This window comes from Gouania willdenowi, chromosome 7 (assembly GCF_900634775.1).
Source record: "Gouania willdenowi chromosome 7, fGouWil2.1, whole genome shotgun sequence".
Taxonomy (NCBI): domain Eukaryota; kingdom Metazoa; phylum Chordata; class Actinopteri; order Blenniiformes; family Gobiesocidae; genus Gouania; species Gouania willdenowi.
The window spans coordinates 15,058,050-15,072,047 of record NC_041050.1 but is presented as its reverse complement, the minus strand read 5'-3'; the positions used below and the strand labels follow the sequence as shown (position 1 = coordinate 15,072,047).

The window sequence follows — 13,998 nt, the reverse complement described above, 5'->3', positions numbered from 1 at the left end:
GTTAAAATAAGGGCAATGACACATGACTGCAGGTACAGAGGATCTAGCTAAGGAGGATTAGTAATAAGTATAGCAATACAGTTGATTGTGTATTGTTTGAATAACAAAAAATAAAAAAAATAATTAAAATATTTCAAAAATCTATTTTTTTTAGAAATTTCAAGTGACCCTATTTAAACTCCAGATAACCCCACATGGGGTCCTGACCCCAAGGTTGAAAAACCCTCCTGAATAGATTCATTTCTATAGTTTTTATCATTTATGGTCAAGACATTGCCCAGGTCAAAGAAGTTAAATATCTGGGCCAAATCTCAAAAAAATCACAAGAACAACCAAAGCAAACTTGTACAGCTTTAGAATCATACGGGACTGTCTACCATTTCATGCTGCACATGTATTTATGCATGCAATGATTTTCTCTCATCTCAGTAACCTCCTGGTCACAGGCAACTACCACAACAATCAGGCATTCAAGACTGATTTACAACAGAGCATTAAAAATACTAAATAAAACACCTGTCAGAACGCACCATTGTGGAGTATTGCAGGGGTTAAACTTTCTTAACATTGAAAATTTTATGAAATTTTGTAATTTAAAATTAATGTATAAATGTTTGTCCAACCAAGCCCCTGATGTTCTCAGATGACTCATAGTCCTACTTCGATCTGTGGCCTCCATCACACGAGGAGCTGCTATTGGAAATGTGAAAGTGCTCCTTAGAAAAAAGACCTTTGGACAGTCAGCCTTTACTGTCCACGGCGCTAAACTCTAGAACACCTTGTCTCCTGAGCTGAAACAGGACTTAGATCTGGGGGCATGTTTTAAAAAGAGACCAAATGTGTAATAATTTTTAGATTGCACTCAAATGTACTTCTTTTGTGTAATGTCAGAATTAATGTCACTGTAAGTTTATTTTCTGTATTTTGTATTTTCTACGTGTATTTGAAAAGCCCTTCTAGGGACGGACATTGCAAATTAGCCTTGGCTATAAATGTAGTGTGGTACACTTGTCCCTATCAAATCCTTGAATAAATAAAATAAAAAATCCCACTCCTGGGATTGGACCAAGACTGACACTGTATTTGTTCAATTTCCACTCTCACTCTTTCTCTCTCTCTCAAGTACCCCCTATAGTGCCATTGCGTACCCCCATTTTAGAAACACTGGTCTAAGCTATAAGCAAAAAAAAAAGGAAAAAAACAAAAACATCTGACAACTTCATCTGCTGCGGTTTATATTCACTCACAATAACGCCGATATTTTAACATGGGCACAGAGGCAGCCTCTGTCTCTGGGGTTAAAATCCTAATAATTGTCATGTTTATCTTAAAAATAACACAAACACATGCAAATTTGATTCTGCATTCATGGTTGAAATTGTTAAAAAGTTAAGTGCTTGTATTACAACTTGGTTATTTGTTAGTATTTTACTTAAATCTAATTTCACTCTTCAGGAACTTAAATATATCCCATGTAATTTACGCCAACTGAAAAAAAGAATCACATTAGAGTTTGATAAATGTAGTTTTCTGTTTGTGTACGCTAATGAGGAGACTATCATTACAGCACATATAAAACAGGCACGCAATTACACTCTCCCCCCCCACCCCACGAAAGTAAAGTCATTGAAACATTTGGTTTATTCTGAACATATAGTTCTGATCTCTGGGGAGTCCGCATACACAATCGAGCGTGTGATTATTATCAGGAAGGTTCGGGCAAAGTTCAGGCGATGGCGGGTGCATATAGCACTTACACATTTGACAGGCAGACAACCTCCCCCATACCCCTGAACATTCCTCCAGAAAGTCATTCACACAGAACTACTGCATACATACATATCAATTAGGCCAGAACACACACAACTTACAGAGATGCAGACATGCACGCAGAGAATGACAGACGTAGGGAGAAAGACGAAGCGAGTGGTGTTTTCATAGGGATTTCTACTGGTCGACCACAGAGCACAATAAGCAGAGAGAGACTCTCTCAGAGCGAAAGCTGCTCAATGAAGACAGATTGCACTTGTGCAAGCTCAGCTGTGCGTGTGTGCGTGTGTCTGCTGGCCAAGTCGATCCACATCCATGTGCTTTAGACTCAAGCCCCTATCTCTGCTCCCCCTGTGCTGCGGAATGTAGCAGTGATTGCTGGGTAATTACCCCAACGCTTTAGTCCTACGCTCCCAGCACCATTAGTAATACCTCTTTCTTTTATTAAAGAAAGAAAGAAAGAAAGAAAGAAAGAAAGAAAGAAAGAAAGAAAGAAAGAAAGAAAGAAAGAAAGAAAGAAAGAAAGAAAGAATGAATTTATGGTTGGCAGACTAGCGGTGGTTCCTGCACTTTGCACCACTGTGAAGGAAAAAAGAGACATTTTAAAGTGTTTCATAAACTATTCATAACGACTTGAAAATTCAAGCTCGAGTCATGCCTTTCAAACTGTTGGTGTTTTAATTTTCTATTCTCGTTGGCCCCACAAAAACAGTGCAACTGTGGATTATGACATGAGACTTAAACACTGTCTAGTTTGAAGCCTTATATTGTTTCACTCCTGTTTCTTCCCATAAAACTAGAGAAAGAGTTACAAAGGTTGTAGACTGTCATTAAACAAGTGTTAGAAGTTGTGAGTGATTGTTTAATGGGTTTCATGGTCAAACAATAGTCAAAAGTTTCAGAAACACGGACTTAAGCAGTTGTTTAAGAGTTTAAACTTTGCAAAACAGACACTGAACAACAACATTGCGTTATGCCACGTCAACCTCAAGCTACAGTAGAAGTACAAGTATCACCACGTTGTGCTGTGGTCAGGAAGAAGATGGACTGGGAGAGCTGAAGAGTAACATGTGGCCAAACACTGGCTTGGTTGTGACTGATGTGTAGCCTGGCTCTAATCAGCCTGCCACAGGCTCTTGCCATTAACCTCGGCTGATTGCTGATAGGAACAGAGGCGAATACATGGAGGCCTATCACATGCAGTTTACCGAAACCTCCCAGTTCATACAGGCTTATCTTCAGGTTTGTCTCTGCTCTGTGATTGGTCAGCTGGAATCCATTAGGATAAAAGGCATTGGTGGCTTCATCAGGATCTTTCATTATCACACAAACTTGAAAGCAAGAACATGAGATTTATCTAAGAGGACATTTCTTAAACATGCAGCTGTTGGAAACAAAGTCGCACACCTGGAAATGTTACAGTGTTCTTACACGAGTCTGATATTGAAAGTGGCACAGAACAAATGTAACGACAGGACATTCTGTGGCTGGCTATATGATGGGCAGTGGCAAACGATGAAATGTTGTCAAAAACTGTTAAAAAACAAGCAAACAAATAAATAAATGTATGTGAAAATATTACCTCGGAAAAATAACAATCTGAAAACCTTTTCTAAAAACCAGAAATCTGAAACTGTATAAATTGATGAATTAAATTCCATAGCATTTCGCTTTGATAAGAAGCTACAACCTCCTGAATATCACTTTAAAAAAGAGCTGTCTAGTCATAATTTTGAAATAATTTCTTTTCTTAAAAGGTCAATCCTCAAGAAGCACGAACAAAGTCATGAACCCACACAGATCCACAGAACATGGTGCCAATGCTGGACTAACATTTTCCTTCCCAGAATCATGCATCACTTCCTTTCACTATCCAAATGCACCTCATTCAACAGTGCCAGTGTTGTATTAAGATGGTATGTTGGAGGTGGGGTGAAGAAAGAAAGAAATAATACTGCATTGCAACAGTCTGCAGAGTACATGAAACTATCCAGAGGACAGTCATTAAATAATGTATTTATTCAACAAGGTTTTGAGATGAAAATATTAATTAAACTGTGAAAAAAATAAAAAATAAATAAATAAAAAAACGAAGGAGTGATTTCCTCGCTCGCAGAAAGAAGACGAGCGGAGAAGAGATGAAAGATGATCTTTCTCTCTTTATCAACTTCATGCAATGAAACCAAGTCAGAGTGCGTGATGACACCAGACCATGCAGAAAGAGGGTCTGGCATAGTCTGGCAGGAGGTTCTCTTTAGAAAACTGAAGGAAGAGCCACTATACACTATATCAACACTTTGTGAGAGAGACCCTTGTGTACAGGGCATCCTTCCACTCAGACACACAAACACTCACACACATGCCCCGTGCAGTCAGAGCAGACGTAATCAAATCTCCCTGTCTGTGGTAGCTACGGTGCGGAACATGATAGGGGAGACCATGCTTCCATGCACACAGTCACCCTTTTTTAAAGCATGAATATGGATTTAGATGACCACAATGTTTGAACATGAATAACACATGTAGGCTCAGACCACACCAAATCTACCTCTGCATTCTGCAAGCGTAGCCCAACTTCCAACAACATTCCTTCAAGAGCAAAAAATAAAAATAAACCAATCACCCAATACATTAGGCATTGATCATTGACTCAGGGAACAACACTTTAGCAGAGATTCTACTATTCTATGTTATGACACCATGAGGAGGAATTTCAGACGTTTCGATATTGAAATGTGTCGCAACAGCGCTATGGAAACACTTTTTATGCAATTCCACATCACTGAACGTGACGTACCTGGTCACATGACCACTTCTCTCTGAGAAAACATGGCACGGTACGTGTAAACAGAAGAGCGAGACAATTCTAAGCATCATACTTTAAAATGATTACTGCCACATTAGACGTGAAACAACAAAAGAATACGGAGAGTTATAAGGATGTCCTGAGCATCCGTCTTCCTGCAGCAAAGATCCCGGGATGAGATTTCACGGGAGTTGCAAGGCTCCTGCCCAAAACAACCTTCAATGGAAACACGTTCAAAGTGCAATTATACTTTGTCAACATTTACAAATATCGCTTTTATTTTGCGAAAATCTGTAATTAAAACACAGCTATAGATATTTCTTTTGATGCTTTTTATGTTAAAATCCATCTATTGTTTTTTGGATCAATCTAAATAATCCAGCTACAGCAGCAATCACATCACTGTAAAGTCAAGGTATTTTTGTATGTCAATGCAGTGGTGTGCAAGGGAATAAATTTAGAAAATAATCTTCAACAACACAGAAAAGTGAAACCCCACCTTGTTATACGTTCCATGTTTCTAAAACCTCACTAAAGGGAGATTACAAAGTGGGACAGTGGTCTGTGACCATGCAGCTAAAAGATCTGGAAGTTATTTATCTCAAATCGCAAGCATCACTTTGTAAATGTAGCACCATGATAAGGATAAGGAGGGAACCGTCATTATTCATAAGTTCACCATCTCAAACACAGATGAGGGCAACAAATCTTAAAACATCAAAGTAAAAGAGCCTTAATCAGAATCAGAATCAGAATCAACTTCATTGGCCATGTAATGTAAGACACACCAGGAACTTGACTTGGTGAACTGTGCTCTCTCTAACAATGTAAACATTAAATTAAATTAAATAGTATACGTTTATGTACACACAATTAAGTTACTTTTTACCCAATCACTCATTTGATCATCCATAAAGTTGATTCTTAGGACAGTTTATACATGATGGAGGTAAATCACTGAAATGAACCAGTTCTCACTTACTGGGGTGGGGTGTTTAGGGGAAGCTCCTTTCTGAAAAGCTCACTGGACATGTTTAACACTATGGCTTGATTTACTTGCAGGGGTACGACAGACATAAGTGCAGGAAGAAGGCACGGCCAAAACTTTAAATTTAAACAGAAAAAAGAAATATTGGGGACAACTACTATGTGAGTATGAATAATAGATTTGTGAGGGAAGATAGATGATTTAATGACGATTCAATGTTTTAACAAACACACACAAACAATGCAATATATTTAATCATAGGAAATTGGGAAGGAGAGAAGATTGTACACAGATTGTATACAGATCAGAAAGATCAAGCCTAAAGACTATGAATCTGGCCATTTGGAAAACAAATCAGACAAAAATGATTTTTGTACATAGTTTGGCTGCAGTGTATAAGGAGTTGCCAAAAGTACTTTATGGGGGAAAGCTATGCAGTTCCTTGAATTGTAATTAATGTTCATGCATTCATTATTTCATTTTCATTTTTTTTTAAACTCTTTTAATCCAGCAGGGTTGTGGAGGGTGCTGCTGGGTCCTATCCGAGATTAAGAAGTGCACAGACACATGATGATAGAGTGACTGGACACTATGTACAAACATTATTGCTGTCAAAGATAAATTATTATTATTATTATTATTATTATTATTATTATTATTATTATTATTATTATTATTATTATTATTATTATTATTATTATTATTATTATTGTTATTATTATTAGCACAGTGGTTCCTGATCTTTTTCTGCTGTGCCGCCTTTGAAGAATGAAACACTCTCAAGGCCCCCCATCGCAACAAAATGTTAAAAAAAAATGTAAATTTGGACTATTCTTCAAATGTCATAAAAATAAAATAACATTTGCAAATTTTAGAAGAAGTAATAAAGACCTTTATTGATAAAGTACATTTTCTGTTTTTCATGCCCAAAGTTCAGCAAGGCCATTCTAGCGTTTAAAAGTTTTAATCGTTTGACAGCACTAACAAACATACACATGTGTTAAATATAAATCTGCCATACTTTCATAGATTCAAAGCACAAAAACCTACTATATGAATGATATAAGACCATATTCCATCTTGTCATTTTGCAGGAATGAAGTTGAAACCTTTTTATTTAGAGCTTGTTGTTTTTAAGTGAAAGCCTCAAAACGTAGGCCAGAAAATCAGAGGTTAAGGCAAAGGTCATATGTGGTTATACAGAAGACAGTGGTTGTATTTTATCACATACTTTATTGGTTTCAATCCATAAATTTGCCGTCCGTTGGTGCATGGTTTAGTATTTCTACAAACACAAAGAGGTTTGGATTTTTCTTTGTGTTGCTAATAACAAGAATAGACCCTGTTTTCTAAATTTCTGTGGCGGTGTCTTCCTCCAGAAACAACACATCATGTGTATTTTGGATAATCCACCAAATTCACTGGGAACAGTTTTTACTGGCCTCGCTTTCTTGTGAAGAAAGATTTCCTATTAAAATGACAGGAGGCATTGTATAAATTTTCATTTTGTATAGCGCCGGCTCACCGCAGGCCTTTCTTTATGGAGTTTACATGCTCCTTCAGTGCCTGTGTGTATATTTTTCAGCTTCTCTAGTTTCCATCCAAAACAACTAAATATGTATACGTGTGTGCGTAGACATCATGCTTTACTGATGCATTTTGCAATCAGCATCTGCACAACAGCTTAAAGCCAATGTATTAGGTTAGGGTCTCACTTTACCACACTGTAATGTTCATTTCATAAGCACATCCATGATTTAGTTTGAAGCTTTTCATTTGTCTAAATAGACCCAAAGAGTTTAGAACCTTTTCTGTTTTGACTCATTTAAAGACAACGTCCCTTTAACTGAACCAATTTTCTCCTGGTTTCCTCATAAATCAATAAATGAGCGATCGTTTGCTTGAAGAAAAAATGATGGAAAAGGTTGAAATTCCCGTCGGAAAGTTTTGTTGGTTCTCTACTGTAAACACTCTGATAATTACATTGTCGGAAAAGTTTCGGGCATTGCATTGTGGTATGTGGAGTCCCATAGATGGATTAAAAGGAGTGTTCACTTCATTTTTACCATTATTTAATGTATTTATTTGCCAGACAAAGAAATATTTGTTCTAGTTTGTTACTGGTATTCCTGATGATATAATTTTAGTCCACGAGACAATAAATTTTAGCCAGATTTGGGTCTCTCCATGTAAGCCCCAAAATAAACATCCTCCATTGTTTTGCCACTACTTCTCAGTCTGTGAAAACACCAGAAATGTGTTGGAAAGTCACTTTGGCAGAGTTTTTGGGGCAAACACAGGAAATCTTTGTAAGAATGAAAAATAATTTGATGTGTCTACAGTCTAGAAAAACAATAATTTCATCTGTAACATCAAAACTATAAACTTCCAATGCTAAAATGTATGTAATATTGGATTTACACACAAGCTACTACTTGATTCCGTATAAATACTCTTGACGTCTAATAGAAATGAAATATCTACATAAATCAATACAAACACACCACTAAAGCTCACTAATGCTTCAGTGCATTTAAAACTGCTAAGTTCAAATCATTTTATTGATAAAAAAATATTACACAACTCACATCTACCTTTTTGTTTATTTGAGAACAGTAAAATGAGTCATGTAGCTAAAAAAATTAAAATTAAAATTAAAATAAACTAAAATGTGGACATACATCTATGAGTATTTAAAGAATCAATAGTAATAAGAAACAAAATTCAAACTCAATTAAAAGAAGTAAAATATTTAAAGGGAGCACACCAGTGGACAAAACAAATAATAATCACAAAATCAAAAGCAATAGTCATCAATTCTAACTGGAAATAGTTTATTATAAATAACTTCAATATGCATTACATACAAGTTTTTTTTTTTTTTTAGATACCAATAAATAGTTGTTGCATTATGGTGCAATCTTGGACCATAATGGACAAGCTACTACTTGGTTTGTTTAAGCACTGAAAAACTAGAATTTTTGCTGTCATTCATTATGATGTTCGTACACAAATGACAGTAGAGGTAAAAATAATAATAATTTAAACAAGCATAACGGTGGGAAATCTTGGGATCCAGGAAAAAGATGTGAAAAATGTTGGATATTTAGGACACAATGACCGTGATTAAATACAAGCATATTTGCACACATGCAGACAGATGGCACTGTTTGTGACCTTTGGAGCCTATTTGTATTTAACTCTACATGGGGTAGGAATGCAGGGGAGAAAGGGAGCTCTAAGTTAAGGACGTGAGATGCAACAAGGAAATGGAGCGGAGACCTTCATGTGTGCGTAATTGGTCTGTGGAGGAATTGCCAACATGCACGCCACAGCAGGTGGCCACAGGCTCCATCTAAATGCCTGCCCTTATAAAAGTCATTAAGGCCTTTAAGACATGCACGTATGTGTATATGCATGCTATTGTGTTTTTATACGTGTGAAGAAAATGCTCCGATTATCTATTTTGAGGTTTGTGAGTGAAAGTGATAAAACTCTAACAGAACACCCTATTGATTGATTGTTTTTGTCCTCGAGTGTAACGTGACATGATTCACATCACAATACATGTTTTGTCACAAAACAGCTTTGGACAAAACTCCCACATCTATCAATGTAGGCCTTACTATTCCCTTGGAGCTAATTTTGAGGCTCTGAAAATGTTTTATTTCCACAAATGGAGTTTATTAGATTATAGCCCTAACCTTACTTTATTTTGGCATTAATAAGTTCATGTCAATGAATCCATACAAATCAATCTATAAGGGTTATTTGTTATTTGAATACACTTTATTGCCATAAATGACCATGGGTTATTCTACCCTCAAAGTTATTGATTTTGCTGTATGGTAAATATTTCTATAATAATTATTATTTTTATTTTTTTTAATTAACGACAAAGCAGCCATCATTAGCAATCAATTACATTAGCTGTAATTAGTGTGTTGGTATTGAGAATATTAATAATCAGATATAAGAGTCTCATCAAAGATTGTTGATAAAACAAATCTAAGCACCAGTCTATCACGAGCTAAATATAACTAGCATAAACAAAGAGATACAACTAGTAAATTATTCTATTTTAAATCATTTAAAACATTGCTACATTGTGAGAGAAAAACAAAACCTTTATTCAAAATGTTCTTATTTTGGCTGTGATGTTTATTTAACTCATTGTTGGCATAAATGTGAATATGGTAATTATTTTTCTTACTGTCAGTCTGGTGACTGAGTTTTATTCAGTTTGTTATATTCAATCTTTCAGTTCCTTTTTTTTAACTGATATTCTTCCAGAAATTAAAATATATATTTAAGCAGCAGTGCATTGTTATAAGTCAGTATTCCTGTACTTTAACGGTCAAAAGCATACCATCAATAAATAATTAGTTATTTATCATAAAAAAAACATGTTGTGACTCAGGTTTTAACATGCTTGTGTCTTTTACTGTTGTGCCTTTTAGCTGCTACTTTTAATTATGTCTTTATTATTGCTATTTGCTTCTATTTATGACCGCATATTTTTAATATTTCTGCTGTATGATGATTGACTGCTGCCTACAATATTCCTTTGTCTTGTTTTCAGTGCAATGACCATAAAGCTTCTATCTGAACCATTGCAATGTAAGCCGAATGCACATACCTTTTTCTGCAACACGTTGACCTTTCTCTCCTTGACGTCCAGCATGTCTTTCATATCTCTGATTTCCCCTGTTAGTGTGCTCTTCTCATCACTCAGGTCCTGTATCTGCTTGGTCTTTTTGGTCAGGATCTGTTCTTTTTCCTCTAAGCGCACCCGCAGAGCATCGACCTGTCCACGTGGAAAAGTTATGCTCAGTTAGAAAAATTAAGAAGAGAAATATGAGCAGGCTAACCATATATGTTGTTATTCGGGATGGAAAAGAACAGAGGTAACTTACTATTTTCAACTATATTTTATTTCCAGTGTCATATACAGGAAGACGAACAAGGAAAAGATAAGGTGAAACGACGGAGTGTAAACGATCAGCTAAAGAACACACCAAATACACACACACAAAAACAACTTACACTTTGTATCATGGTTTTCATAAAAAGGGACTCCCCTGCGTTTTGACAATTGACGTAATTTCATGCGACGTGTGACAGGCCACAAACACTGACCCTGCATGTTTTATGTGACAATAAAACAACACACACTGATAAATGGAAGCAATAAGGGAAGGCCTGTTAACAGTAAATAAATATAGTAAGTGGTGTTAGAAGACAAGGGGGTTGGTGTGAAATCACTTATCACAGTGTGTGTGTTTGGAGCTCTAGCTCATCTCTAAAGAATTTCTATTACAAAGGAGAACATTAGACTGTGAAGGTTATGAGTCCTTGGAGCAGTCACAACGGAATTGAAAAGCCAAATTATATTGGACAACACTTTGACATGTGCAAAAAAAGCTGGTTAGGACTGAAAACGTCACACGATTGTTTCTTTATTATTTATTTAATGACAAAACTCAGGTATTTTAAAGAGCATTAATATTAGTGATGCACCATAATAAAAAATTATTGGCCAAAACATTAGGAAACTGAGGCCGAAAACAGAAACACCAAAAAACACTATCATGCCAATTATTAGTACCATTGCATTTATGGCTCTATGTAATAAGCTCTTTAAAATACAGGGATTGCAATTGCATGAATTAAAGCTGCAGCATGTAAGTTTTTTTTTTTGGTGTTATTTGGTCAAATATCCATAATCATCTTTGAGCATATTGGAATCCAAAGTGTTCTGAGTGGACAGTGAATCTCTTCTCCTTCTTCTGGCTCTGTAAAGAAATCCAGGAGCGTGACGCTGGACTTCAGCCAATCAGAGATCTTTCTACCAACAGAGCAATCCCATGAGCTGTTTTAAGCCTTACTATTGGCTGCTCGAGCTGCTCGTCAAAAGTCTATGTGCGTTCACGATCTGAGAGTAGGGAAGCTGTGATGGCAGATATTCCAGCAGAAGTCTTTTAGCACAGCGGTTACACGGCAAAGCAAGAGGAAAAAGGAAGACCGAGGTGGAGAAACAACAGTTTAAAGACACAAACATGTTCGGTGCATCGCTAATTAACATTAATATGTAGTTGCATTATAATCGTCAATACATTTCCTGTGGTTTCTAATGATTACTGTAAAGTACCAAAGATAACAAAAGAGAGATTTTTTTTTTTTAATGACAAAGAAAGAAAGCACATAGTCAATAGGTATAGGCATCCCATAGTTCATACCAGGCCTAATGCATGTATCTACATGAGTAAGATGAGAATATAGGTGAGCCACACACACACACACGCACACAGGATGCCTGTCATCTAGAAGCATTAGGGGCAGATCGGGACTCCCAGGTGTAAGAAGGCCAAGTATTTATCTCATATTGCACCTCTGGCAGACAACCAAAGTCTAATACTGAGGACAGCTCTGTCCTTCTCATTCCTCACAAACGCGCCTACACGCGCACGCACACACACACACACACAGACCATAATCCTCTGTATATTCAGGACATTTGTGCACGTTGTGCTACTTTCTACATCAAAGTGTGTCTCTGTGTTCAAAAGCATGTGTTTGTTGTGTGGGTAATAGACAAAGAAAAAAAGAGCCCTCCTTTCCTCCAACTCCACCTGGCAAGGAGCAATTTAGCAAGAATGTAAAAGAGGGGCCTAACAGGAAATCCCTGCTGTCTCACCTGCACTGGTCCACTAAGATGTGATAGTGCTGCATAGACGCCCTAATACCCTCTTAAAACGCACAGCGCTGTCAGACATGGGACAAAAAAAAAAAAAAAAAAAACAGAACACAGGGTGCATTGGAAAGGTGAGGAGAAGCAGATTAAAGGGAGGGCAAGAGTGCAGGTAAAAGCAATTGGAGAGATAAATGATTGCACAAGGATTATCCGGTTCAAAGATATTACCACCAAAGACGTGACGATCCTCCACCGACTAACACTGTATGACTTTATCAGCTGACACACATGCTGAGATGACTGACAGCCAACAAGACAAGGTGACTGACCTTTTCTCCTCTTTCAATTTTCCCATCCCACTCCCATCCCGTCATCTTCCAACAACGCCTTTCCCTCACTCCATCATCACTTCCTCTCTTTCAACAACAACTCTCCCACCATGCTTTTCCCATTGCTGCTACAAAGTGCGTGTCCTGTGGTGAGAAAAAGTGATGTGTCAGATTGAGTATTCCTTCATGTTCCAACACATAAGGACGTAATGTTATTTCCCAACTGTGTGGACGTGTTTTTGTGAGGAAAAGGACATGGTATGCAGGTTTTTAGGTCAACCATGGAACGGATTCAGCCTCTATAATCCAACACAGATCGTTAAAGCTGCCCGTGACAATTTTTGTATTAGATAACATCAAAGTGTACGCCTCATAGATCAATGAATCAAACATCAACTACTCTAAAAAAAAAGGAAAAAGATTGCTTGAAAATTTGTTTTCATCTCCATTTATCAACATTTTCACGTGTTGCATTGCATAGAAGTGTTTTCACTTCATTCTGGTATCACGGGGGAACATACTGGAAATGGTGCCAAGCAAATAACTGTCCTCCTTGGCTGGCAGTGAAACACAAGAAATTAAGGTAAGAATGAACAAAAAACACTTTTATGCATCCGTTTATGGGACTCCACATCCCACAATGCAATGCGCAAAAATGTAGAGAAAGAAGAGACCTTTTTCTTTTTCTTTCTGGACTAAATGATGTTCAGTTCATTGATCTATGAGGCAAACACTGAGAGGTTGATTAAAAGAGTTGTGCTTGTCTCCCTTCAAAAATTAATTGAATCGTTGCACCTCCTTAGTCAGCACCCTTTTTTTTTTACCAATTGATGGTTGCAAAAATATTGTTCCTTGGCACTATAAGAATGAAATGAAAAATAATTACACAAAAATCACTATGCTAGCATGTGCACGCTCTCGTTTTCAATCATTTTCTGGGTGCATGTAACTATCCCTACAGGGGAACTTATTAACTTGCACACTCGTGCATACGAACAAGTGATTCTGGCTGATTTCCATAGTCTTACAATGGCAGCCAACTGTGGAGTCTGGAAACCAGTTACAGTAGTTAGCAAATTAAATCGGGGGCTTAAGAAAAACAGGTTCACCGTTTGTCCTCACTGCTCTTTTTTTGGCCTCACATTTCATCATAAAAGTTTTTTCTGGCAGACCAACCTGCAAAGGTTTTGGACCCGATGTCAGCACTGGACCGCAATAAACAACACACTAACTCAATGAGTAGACCACAGTCAAAACAACAGATACAGAGAGAGAAAGAGAAAACCAGAGAGACCACAGTGAGCACATGGAGATGAACCAGACTCTCATTCACATGGGAGGACGATATTACACATAAGGTACTCATGGATCACAAAAACAATCCTAATATGTTTTCTAATGTCATGACACG

The 13,998-nt window shown here is 37.0% G+C and overlaps 1 protein-coding gene across 1 annotated transcript in view; it reads right to left on the bottom strand.

Annotated features, from left to right (window-relative positions):
* Positions 1 to 13,998, bottom strand: part of LOC114467636 (ERC protein 2-like) — a 172,339-nt gene that overhangs the window by 123,878 nt on the left and 34,463 nt on the right. Inside the window, exon 7 of the mRNA XM_028454087.1 lies at positions 10,204 to 10,371. Coding sequence (XP_028309888.1) covers positions 10,204 to 10,371 — 168 coding nt within the window. The remainder of the gene's footprint in view (positions 1 to 10,203; positions 10,372 to 13,998) is intronic.